This window comes from Gambusia affinis, linkage group LG20 (assembly GCF_019740435.1).
Source record: "Gambusia affinis linkage group LG20, SWU_Gaff_1.0, whole genome shotgun sequence".
In the NCBI taxonomy this organism is placed as follows: domain Eukaryota; kingdom Metazoa; phylum Chordata; class Actinopteri; order Cyprinodontiformes; family Poeciliidae; genus Gambusia; species Gambusia affinis.
In genome coordinates this window covers 14,701,727-14,723,229 of record NC_057887.1, presented here as the reverse complement: position 1 = coordinate 14,723,229, position 21,503 = coordinate 14,701,727, and the positions used below count along the sequence as shown (strand labels likewise).

Genomic DNA, 21,503 nt, shown 5'->3' with positions numbered 1-21,503 from the left:
CCAGTGCCTGGCTTGTCAACCTTGATGGATAGTTTTATATAAACTCATAGGCAACTATATCATTGACATATCTTCTGTTTTTTGGTCTTCAGGAAGTTGAGACCTTAACAGAACTGAGATTAAAATACACACAAGTGAACTTTCTTTACTAATTAGGTAATTTCATAAGACACTACATTTTATTTAGTAGCATCAGAAGCAAGGGGGCTATACCATCCCCACTTTTCAAATTTTTGTTTGCAAAAGAAAAAATATCATTTTCTACCAATTCAAAATTGGTAGAAAAATAGAAAAACATTGATATCCCTTTCCACCAATTTATATTGGTAGAAAAATATCTACTAATTGTGACATTTTGTTGCTTTTTCACAGAAAATTCACGTTAAAGTTTATCGTAAATTCACAAAATTTGAAAAGGTTTAAGACCACGGTGTAACTACTTTACAAGGAGCTTCTCATATAAACTCGGGTTACTTTATTTATACAGTTATATATTCACAGCATAATTCAGGACACAGACATGCATACCAATGAGGATGCACACACACTTTCAGGCATGCATTCAGTTTTGCTCATTCAAGTCCAAGCCTCATATTTAAGTTGAGAAAATGTCCTTCAGTCAGATGTTTCACTCTCCCGATGAGTGAAAAAGTATGCCCTTCTGAAAAATCCTTAAAACAGCAGAAGTTGCTGGACCATATTTGACAGCGTCAGATGACCTTTCACCCACACAAACACACACTCACAACTCTTTGCAGACGTTCCTGACACAGCACTCAGACATGGATTCTTTATTGTGCTTATACAATCTGTGGTTGCTTGGAGCATTTGGGCCAGATAGGACGCAAGCTGAGGATGAAAAGGATGAAAAGCAATAATGCGATGACAGTGACTATGGAGACGTAGCCGGCGTGTGGGAGTGGGGGTGAGTCTGGAGCCTCTGCTGGAATCATGTTGGTCAGGTTCAACATGTAGCCCAGTGTCCAGCCTGCATCACTGCCTTTTATCTGAAAACACCATACGAGGGAAAACTTTAGATACTCTCACAGTACGCTGACGCAAGCTTGAATGCTTAAAGATGCATCTCAGTTTACTAGAAAATTTTAGGTACTTGCTGTAATTTAATTCAAACACTTTCATATGCAATGTGCATATGTAACATGCAGAATTATATATTTATTTTAAGTGTTTACGAAATGTTATGTTTTTGTGTGGTAGAAAAATGTGCACAGACAACAGGGATCCAAAGCCTATTCTCACACACATAAACGTATTCACAACAACTGTCACATTCCTTCTGCTAAGCCAATCATGAACCAGATAGAACCCCAGAAGACACTCAGAAGTGTCTTTACTTGGCAGAATAAAAAGATGACTGGACAGTGTTCCACAGTCCTTCTTTTAGAGGAAAGTAAATGCTGCATTTCATTTAAAAATCTAGATATCTGAATCTGTTAGAGAAGAGAGCCACACAATCAAAGTCACTTCTTTTTGGGGGTATTAGCTGGATAAAGATGAGACTCTTGACTCAACAATGCAGACGAGGGTGAATTCCTCTATTTAAGCAACTTTTGTGGAGCTGTAATTTGATCACTCCATGTCACACTACTTTGATCCAGTAGTTTAATAAAGAAGGAGAGTGTTTTATATACACACTAAATTGCATGGACATACTTTTATGAAGGTGACAAAATTGTAGTTTTATAAAATGACAGTGCCCCCCTTTTTGGTTTTCATTAATTGTAAGTCATAATTATAAGCAACAGAAATAAACGCTCAATAATAATAATAATAACAACAACAACAACAATAATAACAATAATAATAATAATAATAATAATAATAATAATAATAATAATAATAATAATAATAATAATAATAATAATAATAATAATAATAATAAAATCTGAGTTTTGCGGGGAAAAAAAGCCATAAATCTGACATTAAATTCAGAATTCTGGGGATAAAAATCCAGAAATTTGGGAATAGTAACCCTTATCCTCTTCTCTAGAAATCCCCAAATTTACATTTAAGAAGTAGACATCTGCGTGTTTCCGTTTGCGTGGGTTCATCATCAGTATTTTTACTTTTTTGTTTGTTTTTTAAAATTTTTGATGTCACCTGACTTTTTTTTATCCAATCAAATTTACCAGGGGGAGCACGCGCACTATTTGACCTCACTCTTGTCTGGTAGGTTGTAGTTAATACTTAAGTGCTGTAAATCATTTTTTAAGTTGTTTATTTCTTTATATATTTTGTCACGTCTTTCTTCTTCCCTTCACAAGGTATGTTAAGGTTTAATCTTACATTATCAGTTGTGGCCACCGGACCTCGAAAGGCTGCTTAGCCGTTAGCTAAACGACTACATAAGAAAAATCATCATGCTCACAGCAAACAGTTTAGTCAGTGCTTTTGTTTATATGCTGTTATTTTGAACAGTGTTTGAACACTGTTTTAGTCTCTCTTGGATATTTAAATGTGGTCCTAATTACCGGTAGATTTATTGGTGCATTTCCCCCATATTGTCATGTGATGTGTGTTTGCGACTTTTATACACCACAGTGTGGTATACTGGGTGTCGCACATCTATTTTCTTGTGACGTCCACTATTCAGGAATGATGTGGGATTTTTATGAATCATTATGGAATTATTTAGATGCTTAAAGCATTTAAATACATTAATGTCTAAAGTTTATAACATTTGGTACGTTGATAAAAATTGAAATGGCTTCAATTTACTGAAAAATATCAGTAAATTTGGAGGAAATGTATATGTTATAATATATAGCTAGAGATGTAAACATGTTACCCTGAAATATTCCTCATTGTAGATATTACCGACTCCCAACAAATTAGCTACTTTCAGTATCTGTGAGGTGTTTAAAAATTGAGTAAGAAGACTAAAAGACAAAAGAAGCTATTTGGGAAAAAAATTCTCATCTTCTTAATATTCACTAATAGAAGAATAGTTGTCTTTTTCTGACTGCATGGAGTACTGGCAATATATATAGATATATATTTTCACAATTAATTTAAAACACAATAGAGAACACTAATATAAAACAAAAGGTTGTCTGGTGGCAAAGTCAGGGACAGTAGAGCTTACTAGGTTCAGAAAAGTGTGTGCTTGCCACAAATTGTATGTATAATCATATTTCATTATACAAACGATTAACATATAATTTGTTTGATTTAGGAAGTCAGTGGACAAAAACATCACACACAGTTTTGTTGGCCCAAAGTTCAGCACCATTGTCTTCCTGGCTATGTTGTCAACTGGATGGAAAAATCACAAATCCAGCCTTTGGAGCCAAAATAGCCTAACTGATGTCAACAGACCATTTTTTCTATTTTCCATGTGTCAGGAAAAGGAAGGACTGGGAAAAATCTTTCTTGAGGTTCATGCTTTAGTTATTTTTATTTATATAAAGAAAAATGTCAGATTTTCTACTAATTAAAGACTCAAACAAACACTGCTTTTTGCATACAGTACAGTATATAAAATGGACATACCATCTTGAGCTAAACTGACAGCTGATGTTTAAAAATAAAGACAAAGAACAAGCAGTATTCCATTCAGATGTATTCATTTTTACTGATATACATGCTTGTTCATCATTTTCACAGAGCTTTCCTGCCTTGAACACACCCTCTGATGTAGAAAGATTTCCCAGTAAAGGTGATAACCAACTTCTGTGGTACCTGCATATGGTAGGAGCTTAATTTCTCCAAGCTACAATTCTTGAACATTTGGATAATAACTCCTATGTAATATTGAAAAGTGACCAAAAAATTGTCTAGAGAAATCTTGAAGTGGAAACTGTGCTTGAGGCTTTTAAGTTGCTGTGCTGGCTGTTTTATAATTTAAGGACCTTACAGTCATATACTTGTAGGATTTGTAGTCTAATCCATGTTTTATGGAAGTTTTGCTATTTCATTTGTTCCTGTGTGACTAAGCAGGTGGTTGTTTCATTGTTTTTGTTCAGATAACCGATGAAGCATTTAGAATGATTTAATTAGTTTTCAATAGAGATGGACAGAAATAATTGTGGAATTTCACTTAATGTTAAGTCATACATAATAAAATATATAGTAGTATATATTTCCTACTCATTAAGTGATCAAAACTGGGCACTCTCTCTGATTTTTGTCTATAAGCTTTGGAGTCAACAGCATGTATGTTTATGCATTTCTTTTGAGTTTAGTACAAATCAGATGAACATGTGTCTTAACTTTCTGTTTTATTCAAAATGAAGCATCGGTGACTTGATCTCTTTGCTTTTCCAATGATGAGTTTTAGTAATTAAGGAAAAAATTGCATTAATTAGACAAGATTAAAATTTAGCAGGACAAGCTACAGAGAAAACAGGAACTCTGTATTCGTCAGAAAAAGCCTGATCCCTGCATTTCTAGTTTAACATGAAACTTTCAATTTCTGTCAATTTTCAGTTTCCCCTTTATGACAAAAAATAAAGTTCAAAATTATTAATTTTTCTTGCGTAATCTAAACTGCTACAGGATCTTTAATTTAGCTTTCTGCCTAAATATCTACAATCTAAAGGACATCCTTTGATCCTTCTTTACAAAACAGAGTTTGTGTTATTGGTTGATGCAGTATTGAGGAACAGGACAGTCATGACGAGTAAGGCTGTGTCACATGCATGGAAATATTTTGCCAGCTGATAAAGTGATGGAAAGCAAAAATGGGTCATGTGAGGAATCAAGTATATTTAACCACAAAAGTTTACCTTCCCTAGGCAATTCCAGTGTTATAAATCAAGATAGTATGGTCAGTTTGGTTGCATCTTAGTGTTCTTCCTCTTAAATTATTATTTTAACCAGTTTTCTGTAGCTTTTCTTGTGTATTTCTATGTCACAGTTTGGTTGAAGTTAGTGTGTGGATATTAAATGATTTGTTTCTTTTTATATGATTGTAATCAAAGTGAAGAAATGTGTTGCTCAGTTAGAAATATTTGTCTGGTCAAGTAAAGCATTCAAGCCATAGCTATTTGATCTGGTGCAGTCAGTAGTAAATATGTTTCTTTTTGCAGAAGTTAAGAAAATGTATTTAAGTTTTAAATAAAATCTGTTTCATATTAGGTATTTATTTAATTTAGTGTGTAAATACCGTTCAAAAATTGTATTTTATTTAAATTATCATACCATAAGGACCTCATACCAATCAGTACCTAGTGAGTAGTTTTTCCAATAAAAGTTCTAGTTTAAAGACATTGCCAACAGTGAGGATATAACAAGATATTGCAGGAGTGTGAAAGAAGGCATTGGCCTTGAATGTGTGGGAACAGGAAAGTGTGGGTGATGATCTACTGACCTCTTTGATGAATTTTATCTTGGAGAATGTTTCCGTAGTGAAGTTGTATCCTTCTGTCAACAGTGTGAGGATATATGTGCCAGAAAAGCAATATTCGGCAAGGTATTTCTCTTTAATCTTTGGGTGTTGCTGCTTTATCTGTTCAAACAATTTAAATGTTGGGATATTATCAATACACAGTACAGAAAATACTGAAGGAGTTTATTAGAAAGTGGATATGTATTAATACTGCAAATCAGTTTTCAACATGTGTCTTATAAATAAATATGGCCCAACCTGATTCCATGGGGTTGCACAGTAGTTTGCTAGATTGTTCTTCACAGTTTCTAATGGGATGGAAGTATCAGTCAGGTTGAGGAAGTTCATCACAAAGTAGTACGCAGAGAAGGCCTACAGTGAGAGAGGAAATGGGAAAAAGGATATGAGCTTTATATTTAGAAGAATGAAGCATTGCTCTTTTGTTCTATTCTTGTATTTGACACACAAGGCTAAAATATTGACTTATTATGTTCACTGCCAGGAGAATTTTAGAGAATAAGCTTTTAAAAATATTAGGTTTTTAGTTTACTTTTTGAAATACAATTCTGTTAACTTGACTGTTTTTTCTAAAAACTTTAATGTTTTACAAAATATGTCTGAAAATAAAGCTGACACACAATGGTGAGGGATATTTCCAGGAAATTGATTCCAGAGCTAAATTGGCAGCTGTATTTCATTAGCACCATCTTTTTAAAGTTCAGTTTCAATGCTATTTTTCACATAAAATATTGGTGTTATGTCAGGTCTTTACTGGGCTAGAGAAAAGAACTGCGATCATCAGGAGGTGGGATCATGCAAGCCGACAAACAATAAAAATATTCTTATTTAGTTGTTTTCCCTTTTTATCTACCAAGTTTAAGAAAAGTAATCACTTAACAATTAAAACAGTGATTGGGAAAGAGACTGGAATTGGCCAATTTTTCCCTGATTGGCTCTGATCAGTGTTTGGCTGGTCAAATACTGACAAAACTGATTTGTTTTCCTCTATTTGTTAAGACTTTGAATTCCCACATTTTTCTAATCCTGGGTACCAACACTTGAACTGTTGGTGGAAACACCCTAGAGCCTTTCTCACCTATTTTAAAGATGCATTAAAAGGTCTGTTTGAAGAAAAAAAAAATTGGTTTCTTTTGAAAATGATTTAAATCTGAAAAAGTCATGCAATAAAAATGTTATCATCACAAAATGCAGAAAGGTTGTACACCTGTAGAGAAATGACTCATATGATGTGTAAACTGCTACAAAAACACAAACATCTGAACTTTTTTACCCCAAATGATCCTTGCAGAGGTGGCTGGAAGATCCCGTTGAAAGAGCATCTACTGTATTTGCAGGAAGTAAAGTTAAACAGATTTTTGACAACTTCCTGGCATTGTAAAAAGTTTCCTACTCCTGTGTGAGTGAAATTTAAAGGAGCTCCTTTGGGTTTCCTCTCTAAGACACATGGGCTGTCATACAGGGCGTTGTAATTCCTTGTCAATGAATAGCCTGGGTGGAAGCACGGATCAGACATTGTTATTGGACCTGACTAGGAAAGAGATTGAAAAAGAGACACAGGAAATATGTTTAGGTAATTTGATAAATTGCTCTAAATTTTACCCGAAGTCACTGAAAATCGATGAATTTTGAACAATTAAAAACCTCTAAGGATTACTTGAGTCTGGTGTGCCAGAGCCATTCTTAGCACTTGGTCCTTCCCATAGCACAGGAAGCTGTGAGTGTACAGGTTGTAGTCATTTCCGTAGAGTCGGAAGGCCACAGAGTTGCTTGGCGACTCTGAAATGTAATTTTCATGAGGTACAAAGCTGATTTGAGTTGAGGCCCCACCAAGGTCAAGAGCCCCTGTTGTTTCTAGACCCTTAAGCAAAAACAAGAGGGAAATAAAGTCATTGCACAGTGTTGACACCCTTGTACACACAAAAAACTTTTAAATTTGACAGACTTGCGTTGATATGTATCTAGATCTGTTGACAAACCTGTTTGAGACGATCATCCAAGTAGTTGACGGTGACCCAGCCGAAGGCGCCCTCCTCTTGCCCGCTGAGTATTCTCGCCCCCTGATACGAAAAAGGGAATCTTTGCAGGGCTTTCTCCACAGCCTCAAACACCTTGTCTGATGCCGCGCTGTTCTCTATACTGCACACACACACACACGCACACACACACAAGCCATCAGCAATTTCATACAGTGAGTCACATGCATAATTCAAAACAATGCGGCTACCCATAAATAATGAACGAACTGTATCATTTAAAATTGCTTTGACAGCAAGAAATTCATTTCCCTGTCACTAAAGTTTGCACGGACATAAATCATAACATTCGTAAGTGGAAAAGGTGGATAGATGGTCTTTCCTCTTTACAATGCAAATACAACTAAAAAGTTGAGTCTCATGGGATTATGTCGGTGTTTACATGTGAAGCACTGAGTCTCCCTTTGTACACAAATGCATACAATGCAACAGAGATGTTACTGGGAAGTTCAACTTGGCTGCACACACTAGCCCATCAATACTAGTTTCACTAAGTGCTAAAATTAAAGTTTCCATTAAAACCTATATTTGAGAAATAAACTTTTTGATCAGCTCTCTGTTACTTTTTAAAATCCTCTTATAATCTCATTAAATGTCCTACATTATAATTGTGAATGCTTTTATTAAGAAAAAAATGCTTATATTAAAGGGATTTCTATACAGCTCCCCAGCAATGCACTTTTGTAAGCACTTCCCCGTAAACAGATACAAATGAATATAATAACTTTCGACTTATGATTAGAAAAAAGAGACAGAATAGTATTGCCAAAACTTGTACCCAAGTATTTAGTTCCACAACTCAAAGTGTTGTACTGTGTTTGCGGAAAATGGACCCAGACTTGTTCTCAGGAATTACAAATTGAATTTAAATAATCAGGATAAACACAAGTCTGCCTTTTTAAAAATATTTGTTAATACTAAGTAGATATAAAGTTTTGGCTATTCATTATTTTTCAGGTGTAACGTCTGCTGATGCCTGATGAAGACAGAAGAAGGTTTATGGTTTAGTATTAAGTATATACCTGGGGGAAAAGTCAGTGTTCAGACAAAGCATTGGGGCTGGACAATATTTGTAGTTGCTCATGTGGCCCTTTAGAATAAAAATAATTGCCCACCCATGATTTCCATCATGGTGAAGGAATGAAATTAAAATCTGTTAGTGAACACTGGGATTATAAAACCTTCTGTTGTCCTAGAAACGTCTAAGAGGTACTCTGATCGACAGAAAACATTTATTTATGTATGCAATTAAAGGCAAACATTATGACCATAAATTACTTATTTTTATTCCAAATAAGAGCATTTTCTCTCCTATCGGTTATTAAAATTAAAATATTCTAATACTACAGCAAAGCTATTTTTCACCTAAGCACTTTCAATATTAATACCTGAATTTCCCAAACAAGTTTTTTTTCTATAAAAAGCTACACATGGTGGAGCAACACTAATATGAAAATGATTTTAACTTTTAGCCCACTTTTTTCTTGTACACAAATTCAATTTTGGTAATGTATTGCTTTGAAATCATTTTCTTTATTTATGTTTTTGATTGTGGTTTTAAGTAGTGGATGCTATCATTTCTACATATTTTAGGCTACCAGTTAGGCGATTTGAGTTATAAGCAGTCAGATATATGACTACTCCTTTTCACTAGGAATTGTTTTTATTTCATTAGGCACATGTTCTACTACCCTTTTATTACAAAAATGCTCACCGATAACTATTAGATTTAGTACAGTTTAAACAAAATGGCTATAATATGACAATAAATTCTTCTCAATAAATTTAGTTTATTTTCTGTTTTTCTAAACCTTTTTTAAGTTTAAAGACTGTAAAATTTAGGAGGGAAATCTGTGGTAAATGGAAAAAATATATAAATGAACAAAACAGATTTCATATTGGCCTGGGTTATCAGCACATCAAAGGAAGAAGGTCTTACTCTTTCTCTCTGAGTTTGTTCTGATGTTAGGATATGTTACGGTCTTATTTTCTGACCATAAAGCAAAATAATTGAGTCAGATTTGGCAATAAATACTGTGTGTTCAGTACAGTCTTTGGATCGTCACAAAAACTGTTGGCATTAGGTATCATTTCATTTACAAATTGCAAGCAAATTTAATAAGAGTGTAGCTCATCAGAAGTTCAGGACAGTTGAGCTCATTAGAGATCAGTGTTGCAATAAAGATTCAGGTTCAGGATTTCTGTTATTGGTAGAACTACCTCAGAGAGATTACTTTGCTTACATTTCTGCTTGACTGGACCATAACAATGTTGCCATGATGTGTAGTGAGGCTTGTGAGAACTGGCACTCGAATCTGTTTAATTTTTTTAAAATGATGTTTTAAGATATGTAGCTACAGTATGTGTTGAACTTACTCCAGCAGTCTCATTCCAGCTGTAGCCCCCAGATAGAGCGGGGTCTCCTGGTGTCTCCTTGAGGGGACCTGCATCTCGGCTTCTTGCATGCACTCTGTCAGTGACATTCCAGCCTTCTCTGGTTCAGCTGCATAGCTTGAGATACCTTTACCTGTAAGAATAGTTACATTTTAGGAGGAAGCTGAAATCTTTAAAAACGGGAAGCTCTAAAGACTTTGAATATTTGGACATTAATCTGCTAGGATTTTCCACAGATGGTAACAAAAAGGCCAGACTTGAGTTGATTTACATGTGGTCTTCGTAAAGCTGTTGTGAATTAGACATGGTTGAAGTACGTTGCCCCCTGTTCTGATCCATGAAAGAAACAAATAGCTCACAGGTTTTTCTGGTCAGTTTGTGATTTAAAGTGTTAATTTAATTTGACCTTGTTCACAAGATCTTAAGCAAAGCCAGACCGTGAGGACATCTTGTTTCTCTGCTTAATGGTCCAGTTTACATGGTAATCAGAGCCTTCCAAGTGGTGAGCAGGATGTAAAATGGGCAGTCTGACCTGTCTGCAGCTGTTCAAGTTAACATTTAGAGTATTTTCGGCTACCGCTGTTTTGGTTTCATGGGTTTTATGAGCTAAACCTGTGTTTCGCTGCTGCAAGACTTTCTGTCACAGAATGTCTTTATTTCAACCACATTTTCCCTATTAACTTATCAGTGCTTATAAAACCCATAATGGCTGCCCATTTTTTCTGTTTACCAGTCACTAAAGAATTTTAGTGAAACTGACTGAAACTGCATATGAAGCAGTTTCAGTCAGATATCTGTATAAATTCTTATTGGGCATGCAGATTATTAGCTTTGGGTCATTCTTTGTCCATATAAGCATAGTTTTATAGACTCAGTGATTTAAAAAAACAACAAATTGGATGCATAATACAGGTTTTCATTTTACTGTAATTAATCTAGTCCAAAATGTTTTGTACAAAATTGATGATCAGGAATCAATTTACTGTTTGGATCACAAATTATTTCCAGCTTTTTCCAGTCAGACTAGGAGTCAAGCTAAGCATTTCAAAGTAGCATCTGCCATTCTACCATTTTGTTTAATGAAGACTGCTGATGCAGCTGCTTTTGCCAATGGTGCTGCTCATTTGGTTGCTTCAATACCTCATTGGGGATGTGAGATAAAATCTTTTTCACAATATATTGGTATATTGGGATTTGGACAAGAACAATTCTGACTTGATAAACAAACATCAAAGCTTAATTCTTTTTCTTTTTCTTTGTGACCTAACATTGAGGAACAAAAAATGGAACTTTATGTGCCGTAGTCGGAAAGTATAAGGAGAACACATTCCTTAATTACCACATTAACTCTGTAGTAAACTAGAAAAAAATTATTTTAAAACTTGAGGAACTCTTTTACATGGTTCCTCCTCCAGGAGGAAGTCAAACGGCCAATGTTTACCTCCCAGCATTAACTGGCAGACTATTGAGTTAGATATGTGTTTATGATTTACAGTAGAATTATAACCTTTTGCTTTATAAACTGTCTAAATATCCTCATTCCTAATGCTTTTAGATATTTTCATGTACAAAATGGTTCCATCTACCTGGACTAATCTCTCAGCAACGCATCATGTTGTGTTCCCCAGGATACTAAATGATGCTGGAGGCTGGAAATGGAAGATGACGCTGATGCTCCTCCCTTTTGCTGTCTTTATATGTGAGATGATGGAGAACACAAAAGTACATCCACACATGTCACAAGATTTAATAAAGCATTTCTATGGGAACTCAGTTTGTTGCATGGGGCTGGAAATATACTTTCCAATAACAATATGAAAATAAACATTTTAATGATCACCTTTTATTTGGTGATTGTTTAGCGGCACCACCAAAATTGGGTATGACTTGTGTTTGTATATCCTGAGCTTCGGGAATGGTCCTGACCTCAATCCTAATGAAACTTTGTTGATTATGATTAAAAGCTGACTCTTTTTAGTGAACCAACCAATTTAAAGAAGTAGTTCACCCTTATTGCTGATCCAGCATAAAATGTTATAGAGGCTAATGAAGCCTTTAAGAAAATACAACTGAGCTGTTTCACTGTGAAAGCAATAGATTTTAGACAGAAGCACATTTTACAGAAAAGCCTTGTTGAAATGGAAGCAGTTAATTTAGTTTTTTTCCTCAGTTGCTTGGTATATCACCTTTTTTATGCCCTTTTTTGCTCTTGAGCCAATTCAGAAAGACTTCAAAGCTTGGTTGTTTATCACAATTCATATTGTTATTGCGACATTCACCAATATTACCGCATGTCAGATTTTGTCCTGATATCATGGACCCTATTCATATTCATTAGAAATTATGTAGTGTAGTATTAAATGATTCAACGCCATGCATGCACAGCTTTTGCTGCCTATACTTTACCTTTTACTTTGCAGGAATGCTTCTGTTCCACTCTTCCAGTGTTGTTATCCTTCTCTGCCGGCCACTCGTAGATATAAAGAGCTGTATGGGAAGAGCCCGCGTCGAGCACAATCCCATACTGAGCAGAGACAGGAGAAGGAATTTCTGTTTATGCTGTTAGTCATTAATTTTGAAACGGTTCCTTCCAGATGTGCCATTCTGAATCTCAGTTGTAGTGATTGCATAACACTTAGATAAACATACTAGAGTGTGTAAAACAGGAAAAGAGTCATCAAGTAAACACATGATGTCCACTACAATTAGGTAGTTTAGAAGATCAAACTCTGACAAAAAACAAGGATTTATCTTATCAGCATCTGCTGGGTTTGCTTGTGCATTCCTAAAATCAATAGCACAGGTTGAAAAGTTGAGGTCATACTGACTGCATACCAAATTTGGTAGACAGATTTTAGGCTAGGGTTGCTCCCACACATGACCCCCACACATCAAGAATTTCTTTTAACATACCTTGTACTTTTGGAGGACTGGTTTGTTCTGCAAAACTGCAACTGTCACCAGGGCAACAATCGCTATGACACCAATCACAGTGATGATGATGGTCAGCGGCGTGTGCCAGGGGTTCTTCTCTTTCATCTCTGAGAGCGGGGGCGGAAATACAGACAGACAGAAGGGGGAGACAGGAAGGAAACGACAGAGGGTTGCCAATGTAGAAAAGGGGTAGACGGGAACACATTGGAAATGGGTTTAGGGGGGGAATGTTAGTCAGTCTTGCATCCAGATGTTTATGTGACAACATGTGGGAGTCTGTTGGAGGTTGCGTATTGTGTTTAATTGTTTTGTTTGTAACCAAGGGTTGCAGATGGATTTCTGATTTGGCGCATCTGATCTCCCTCCATTCTCTTCATTTATTCCAGTGGAGATTTAGTTATCTCAGACATAGAACGTTGAAGTATTTGAGTAATACTGAAAGATCAACAGGATTTCCACTCTGGAAAGAGTTTAAAGACCTCGTTTCACAATAGCTTAGCTGCTTACACAACATAGGGAAACAGTTGGCTGAAATCAAACAGAGGCTTTTATTAGGGCTGTGCAGACTTATTAAGACATGTTTAGATATGTGTCACTAAGCAGTTATTAATCTTAAACAGCATCTTATTTGAGAGATAAATTTTAAAATGAGTACTTTTTGGTTTGCTACTTCTCTCTCTGGCTTGTTCTGGATTAAATCTGTCATGGTTTCATAGAGTAACTGAATTTGCATCACCTGCTCCTGCCACCATTACCCTCCATTTATCTGGGACAGGCTACCGGTGATAGCAGGTCTCACAGCACAAGGGAGATAATTCCCTCCACTATATTTAAAATAGAAAAATATTGTTATTTTGACTTCCAAAATAATCTAAATAATCTAATAACTTGGAGACAACATTTACAATAATGGAATTGATAACAGTTATTTATTCTGATACATAGATGTAAGCAAAATACAGTGGACACCTTCTTATTCATGTTCAGTATTTTCCTGTCGAATATGACTTTAAAGTTTACTGCAAGAAATCTAGCTATTGGCAGATCTTTCCATAGAGCATATGGAAAATATTTGAAAGAAAATGCAGCTTGCAAAGCTGAAGTACCTTGGCTTTGAGCCACTTGACACATTACAGGCTAGTATTTGAAAAGCAATAAGACCAGGCGCTCCAATTATATTCCTTATCGCTGATACAATAGTGTTAAGACAGTTTCTGCTGTGCATAACATTGAATCTTAAAGTATATCTGGTGTTTTAACTATTAAAATTGGGAGTTATGAGGATTTTTAGAGGGGGTCTCACATGTTTGCATATTTTACCAAAAGATGTGCTAAATATGGTGATAATTTTAACACTCACTGTACACAGAACCAAGGTGTAACAATCTTATTTTATCACTTTATCCGAAAAGCTGATTGTTGCACTTCTTTACTTTCCAGTCCATAACAAGCTATTTTTGCAACTGCAGAATATCTACATTTATTTTTCTTGTAACTTCTACATGAATGTTCTAGCAGCCTTCCATCAGTAAGCTAACCAGAAATACACAGCAACATTTTGGCAAGATTTTAGCTGTTTTTACTTCCTTTAGTTTTCAAAACTTTTGTTGTACGATTAATGGTCTCATGCGGAGCATTAGTGTGTTTAAAAAGAGCAGGTTGTTTCTATCCAGTTACTGTAATGTAAGATAATGCTTTAAAACGTGAATTACACACACTTGCATGCACGCACAGAAATACACACCCTTGCATATTACAAACTGCCAGACACTATTCAAGAGCACACGACAGCTGTCAAATAACCCCCAGCACAGTGTTCTGTGCGTATAACACAGTACAAATATGAGCGAGAAGTAGCTCTGCTCTACTGCATCAGCAGAATCTGCAGCTCTGATTGTAACCCTGACCTTTATCCTCACAGAAACTCCAAAACCTAAAGTGTAGCAATACAACAAGCCAGTGGCAAACATAGAGGGTGCTTCACTTACCTCTGTCAGTGAAGTTGGCAATGATAGTGAACGAAGGGGAGTGGATCCCGAGAGAGAAAAAGGGAGGGAAGAGAGAGATAGATAGAGAGAGAGAGAGAGAAAATACAGGCAAGACAGGCAGAGGAGAGAAAGTACAACGGGAAATGATAAAGGTGAAGTTTTCAGCTGTGGCTGGACAGAGAATAAGAATAAAGTGCTGTCGGAGCAGTTCACTAGTCTGAGTTTGGTATTTCCTCCCCTACCCAGGGCAGTAAAACTGGTCACTGTGGAAACACAGCTAGCCAAGTGTTTGTTGATGGGCAAGCACGCGCTTGTGCGAGCATGAACCCCTTAAAAGTTCTCTAAACTAACGAGAGCCACATGCTCTAACTGTTTGTTCCCCCGGCGGGATGTTTAGGTGGGAGGGAAAGCGGGGACTCCCTTGTTTGGCTCGCTTTTTATCACTAGGAGGCTGTGATGTCATTTCGCTGATGGATTGGAATTCCCTTTTCTTTTTGGTTGTGCGTGTGTCTGCATGTTCTGACTTTGGTGCAGACTCAAAACATGACTTGCCTGCAGATATGTTGATTCACTCACAGATGGTCCTGCTGTTTATTTCTCCTTCTTGCCACAATACGCAATCCCTTGTGCTTACACACACAGAGGAGACAAATAGTCAGCTTGCCCCTTCTAATTTTTCTAAACAATCAATTAAGGAGGCTTTATTTTTTTTAGATTTTCTTTTTCTAATGACTTCAAAAACTGAAGCTGATTGCTTATTATTTTGTGTTAATTTGCCTTTTTACGATGTTTGGGAAATTGTAAAAACTTGTGTGAGCATGTCCTTTGCTTTTTGATGACAAGTATCAACTTTAAGCCAGAAGTATAACGCAATTCATCATGTTTCGTTTACAAGAAAAGACCCAGAGCTTGTGGACCTTTTTATTAAAAACACATTCACGGAGTAATTTGATTAGATTCTATGATCAAACTTGATCAACCTGTGAGAGAATCGGGTGATTTATTTAAAAACAGAACATTGCAGTTTTAGGGCAATTGCGCTCCCTCTGGACCTTCAAAAAAAATCATGACTCTATTGATTTCAATCTGGGCAGTTCATACAGTCTAAAATCAACAGGTTTTCTAAACTACAGTTTAACTATTTAAAATACGGGATGCAGCATCTCTTTGCAAAGCATCTGTTATCGGAGATAATATAAGTGAGCCACTTAAGTCCCTCTATTTGTAATTAGTGTCTAAGTAGTGCTGCATAATGCTTCAGTCTGCAAGTATTGGTACAACTAAAACCTCAAGTAATGAATTGGACTTGTTACAAGTGAGTCACTTAAACAATAAAACCTTTTATCTGGCTGCTAAAACTACCGGATGTGTTTAATTATGAATGGTGATTTGGATTGTTTAACTTAAGGAAGAAAAACAAAGACAACCATCGAATGACTTTTGAAGACTTTAAGCACCATAAGCTCTGTCTAACTTATGAAACTTCCTTAAAGGAAGGCTGTGCAATGTTGTTTAGGACACTGAATTTTCAAAAGTACATTTTAGGAAAACCAGTTTACATTATTCCCAAATGTTCAATTCAATTCTTTTTATTTATATAGCGCTAGGAAGGTCCCGATCCAATCATGTAATCTGAAATTGGGCCAGATGGCATAGTTTCAGAATCGATTGAAATTGGTCATTACAACCGGATAAGGGATCAGATTTCTATGTTTATTTATTGTTATGAACATTCTTTAGTGACTTTTCAAACCCCTATGGTGACTTTTTTTCTCAAAAGCTCTAGCAACGTCTCTATCTTTAGTCTATTGGACCATACCGATTGTTTATATTTCTCATGACAAATTTCTTCTTTTCCCACAATCCTAATCGATGCAAACAAGTTTGAAGAACTAGTTGGGTGCCTAGCCACCAGGGCAGCCACCACGCAACTGTCAGTGCTGCATAGAGTGACAGTCATGCTTCATGTCCTTGTGACTAGTTGCACAGACACAACATTATCAGCTCGGTGTCGCACACAAAACAGTTCAATAGGAAAATTTTCCTGCCGAGCAGTTTCCTGTGTGACTCAGTGCATCACTATGTAACTGCTTTGTAAAAAGTGAGTTAGTTGGTTGTGGTCCTACTGTGGGTTTAAATAATTAAACCCACAGTAGGAGGGCCAGATAAATATTTCCAATGCTTTTCTTAAGTTCTCTTAAAGTACAACTGGATTAAGCTAAAAGCAATGTGTGTAGGTCAAAGTTTTGCAAAAAATTGAAATTGGCCACAAAATTCAGATCATCCAGATCTGTGCATTTCTACTCATAATTTTCTTTAAAGCTAAATTGCACTTGAATTATTTTTCAAAATGTCTTAGACATTTACATGAACTGTCTGGGATGGAAAGAAACATCTCAAAAAAAAAAAAAAAGAGGAAATAAACCCAGACATCATCCAGAGTTAACTTTGAATTAAGCACAGCGTCTGACCCTGTCGGCATGTGTGTCTGACCTCCGTCTTCCAACATCACTCTTGCGAAATCCAACAAAATGTTCCTCCAAGATTTCAGCTATAATAAAAAAGAATGAAATCACGTTTTCCATATGTGGCCCTAATTTATTCAGCATTTCCTATCCGTTGCACATTATAAATGCATGAAGATACATGGAATTTATATGCTGGTGAGGAAAACAACACGCCTTTGTATGAATAACTGTTTTCTACCATTCTAAGCCTTAATAGAGTACAAATCAAAGTGCATCACTGTCAATGATTGCAGTAGAAATATGATGCTCACTGAATTAATACTTCAGTCTTTCTCACAATTATTTTCCAATCTAAGAAATGGGCATTTTGAAATATTTACACTAAATTTATATTAAAGTCCATGTAGCTCACCATTATCCATCTCTGCTTCCTGACACGTTTGGCAGCAAAGTCGGTCTCAAAAACGCTTGTTGAGGCAGAGAACAAAAGCTCTGCCAAGCAGGAGTTTTAGTGCATGAGATCATAAAGGAACTCTTTTGGAATATCCACAGACTTGTGGGATACACCCACACTTGCAAGTTAGTCTCTTCTTGCGTAATGCATTTACCTATCTATGACTTCAAAATGATCAGGTCAGTCCAAGTCCTAGTCTGTGTTTTCATAATGGATCTCAAACGGTTAAGGAGAAGTGGCTACCAACTGAAGTGATCTTATTTCCAAAAACTGGCTTCAAAACACCCTTCTAGGTCAAGACACACTTGCACAAGGATTTCGCCAGTGTTTCCTTTTCCGACCTGTCTTAACAAAGACCGAAGTGTTAACTTCAGACTAGGATGTCCCTAATGTTGACATAATCAAAGAGAAGAGGTGGAGGAGAAGCAAGAGTAAGAAACATTTGTTAGAAACTCTATGTCAAGAGCCTTGTCTAAATATTTTGGTCAGTTTTGAGCAAACTAAGTCCCTAAAATTATGTTTCAAGGATATATATTTATCTTTATTTGACCTATTTTGTGTAGTGAACATGAGGATGATGTAAATGAACAACATATCTTTATTCAAATCCTCTCCCTTAATGATAACAGCTTACCACATGGCTGGACAAATCCCTAAATGTTAGGGTTTAACATCTCAAAATGTTAAACCCTAATTCTAACCTATAAAACTTGGGTAACATATGACACCAGACAAAACATTTGTTAGAAACTCTATGTCAAGAGCCTTGTCTAAATATTTTGGTCAGTTTGGAGCAAACTAAGTCCCTAAAATTATGTTTCAAGGATATATATTTATCTTTATTTGACCTATTTTGTGTAGTGAACATGAGGATGATGTAAATGAACAACATATCTTTATTCAAATCATCTCCCTTAATGATAACAGCTTACCACATGGCTGGACAAATCCCTAAATGTTAGGGTTTAACATCTCAAAATGTTAAACCCTAATTCTAACCTATAAAACTTGCGTAACATATGACACCAGACAAAACAGCCTTATTTAACAAGCATGCAGGCTACAATTAAAACTTGTCATTTAAAGTTACATGGCATTTAGTTGCAAGAACAAACGTGAGACCTGCACACACTCAAACACCAAAGTAATGTTCTATTAACCTAGCATATATATTTGCTCAGTTGAAGACTTCATCACTAGAGCGTTTACTCTGGATGATCTGATCTTCTAACTGTTTGCCTGAGGGCAAGATCTGATGAGTGAGAGACATTCTGAATATTTTCCTTTAAATTCAGCAGTGAGTCAAGATATGACAGAGCTGTGGTTTTATAATGATAGGAAGAGACCACAATAACGTGCCTGCAAATTATGGTGCTCTTTGGTGGTAATGACAAGCAGCTCATAGCAGCCTTGTGTTGACCTGTTCTGTCTTCGGTCACTATAGAGTAATACTAATTAGTCAACAGCACTGAAACCATGGGGAAGACAAATGTTTGTATCCTGTTAGAGACTGAGTTTAAATCACATTTTGAACATTTAAGCAAAAAGTCAAACGTCAGGAGACGCAAGACAGAGGAGACTTTAAATGTTTGCGGTAAGATGCTGCATAAATTCTAGAAGTATGAGTGTAATCTCTTTTGCCACCACCTGTTGGAGCATCAGCATCGGAGCCAGGAACTTAAAATGCTCAAACAACGTGATAGAAAGTCGTGTCTGTTCTGGGGACTACTGGAACCACTGGAGATGATGGTGTAAAGAATGAGGATGTAAAAAAATAAAATAAAGTTAAGAAAAACTATCCTCTGTATAACAATATAAAAAAAAAAAAATAGGCTTTTTCAGATGTACTATAATACTGACCGCTACTGGGGAATATTTCTGTCATCAGTAATTACAAGTCCTTGAAGAACCTTGAATAATATGATTTATAAGCAACATTTAATCTCCCTTTGGGATTATTAAAAAAGTTTACAATTTAATTTTGAATTGAATTATTTAATATTAACACATTATCTTGTCTATGATTTTGCTAGACATGGAAGTGATATTTTTAAATGAAAATTTTTTTATAAATATGGGTAGAATTGCTTTGGTATCAAAAAGCATCAATTTTGAGTTTGAAATGTTTGTATCGCGACAACCCTACAAATCTGACCACAAGTCACTCAGATCTTGAAGCAACCTCAGACAATCTGGTTCTATTTTTGAGGGATCTGGTTCTAACATTTGAGGGAGATTACTTCGGCTTGATAAGGGAATATTTAAAAATACTGTTAATTTTATTGACTTTTAACTGAACCTGATAGCTCTGCTAATGGGATGTTTTCCACAAAAATGGATTCTCAAGCTGAAACTCTACTCAGCTATTTGCTTTTTTAAGATATGTGGACAATTAAACTTAAGGCAACCCCCAACAGATAACATCATTAACCTAATGATCTGCCACTGGCTGGATTTTAAAAACAAACAATAACACTCATCACACTAATTCAGTCATAGTAAAATAAGACCGCCATAGAAAAGCACATGGTTCTGTCGTCCGTACAATTCCAATAACACACTCTGTAAAAGTCACACACCTGCTTCAAACCGTTACCGTTAGCCTCTACAAGCCTTACAGTTAAATACAGCACATGCTCAACATATACGACTATACATGCTGCTTGTACATCCTACTACTGGTTACGCTGACAGAAACGGATTTCCTACTTTAGTTAGAGCTTGCGCTTGCGCCCAGTCACAGGAGTACACCTACCTCTTTGTGCAGACATGGGTCCTTTCTCAGCAGTAACACAATGCTCTTTCTATCCTATGCCCCTTGCTGTTTCCCCTTCTCTCTCTCTCTCTCTCTCTCTCTCCAGCCCTCTCTTCCTCTTTCTCTGTGGTAACACAGCACCTCCTTTCAAATACACTTGCTTTATTAGGAGAAGCAGAGCTTCTCTCCTCCCTCCTGCTCAGCCCACGTCCCCCCTTCTTCCAGGCGCCTTAGGTTTTCCTTCTGTTTACCCCTTATTCTTTCTCTTCCTCTCTATACGTTTGTCATTCCCTCCACTAATGTCACTCTTTGAAAGGCTGCCATAACTTTCATATGTCTCCACCTTCTTCACCTTCCTTTAATATTTCTTCCTGACCAAATTGTCTGTCTTCCCTCACTGGCAGCTTCTTTATAACTGTCATCTTTATGACTCTCTTTCTTGTTGTCTGTTTTTTTTTAAATTGGGTAAACAAGAAGCCTCTCTTGGGATCTGGATGGAATCTGGAACTGAACCTGAAGGCATGCTGAACTCCTTCTTCAGCCTAAAAGCACTTAACCACCATCCTGCTTATTGTATTTAAGCTTTCTGAATAAAACTACTAACCTCTATTGATGCCCACAGAATGAACTTTCAGGCATTGTTAGCTTTTCACACAGAGGATGACCACAACCCTCCTGGGGCCGTGACTCTGTTTACCTGTGTGGTGTATTTACTTGCCTCTCACAAGGCCACACAGTATCAAATCCTGGTGACATTCACGTGTTTTTTTTTTTTTTTAAACACATATTGCAGTTTAACCACTGTGATAAACCTTCTTCCTCTTGCTTTGTTTCTCGTGTGAGAACCAAACTCAACATCAGCACAAAACGGCTGATATATGGGTGTGATCTGTATTCATGCTGTTCCTACAGCACATTCTGTACAGCTGGTCGTGAAACAGTACTTGTAATAATAAAACCACAGAGGCATAATGTTTTCTTTGTGCAATGTTCAGAAATAAAAAGCAACATATTGTTATGACAGCTGTAATCCTCATTCAATGATGCTCTAAATGACAGGCAGAATATTTCCTACAAGAAAGTTTTAATGCTTAGCTTTAATGCTC

The 21,503-nt window shown here is 36.2% G+C and overlaps 1 protein-coding gene across 2 annotated transcripts; it reads right to left on the bottom strand.

The window, feature by feature from the left end:
• Positions 1–376: 376 nt before the first annotated feature.
• Positions 377–20,792, bottom strand: entpd1 (ectonucleoside triphosphate diphosphohydrolase 1). Of its 2 annotated transcripts, none has more exons than XM_044103800.1 (10): positions 20,398–20,792; positions 12,712–12,839; positions 12,205–12,322; positions 9,781–9,931; positions 7,348–7,507; positions 7,026–7,229; positions 6,642–6,899; positions 5,609–5,722; positions 5,333–5,470; positions 377–1,007 (listed from the first exon to the last, which is right to left on the bottom strand). In XM_044103800.1, the coding sequence occupies exons 1-10, from the start codon at positions 20,411–20,413 to the stop codon at positions 801–803; spliced, it is 1,494 nt and encodes a 497-aa protein (XP_043959735.1). In that variant the 5' UTR covers positions 20,414–20,792; the 3' UTR covers positions 377–800. The 2 variants fall into 2 exon arrangements, with proteins under 2 accessions (XP_043959735.1, XP_043959736.1); XM_044103801.1 differs by lacking the exon at positions 20,398–20,792 and adding an exon at positions 14,721–14,943.
• Between the last annotated feature and the right edge of the window lie 711 nt (positions 20,793–21,503).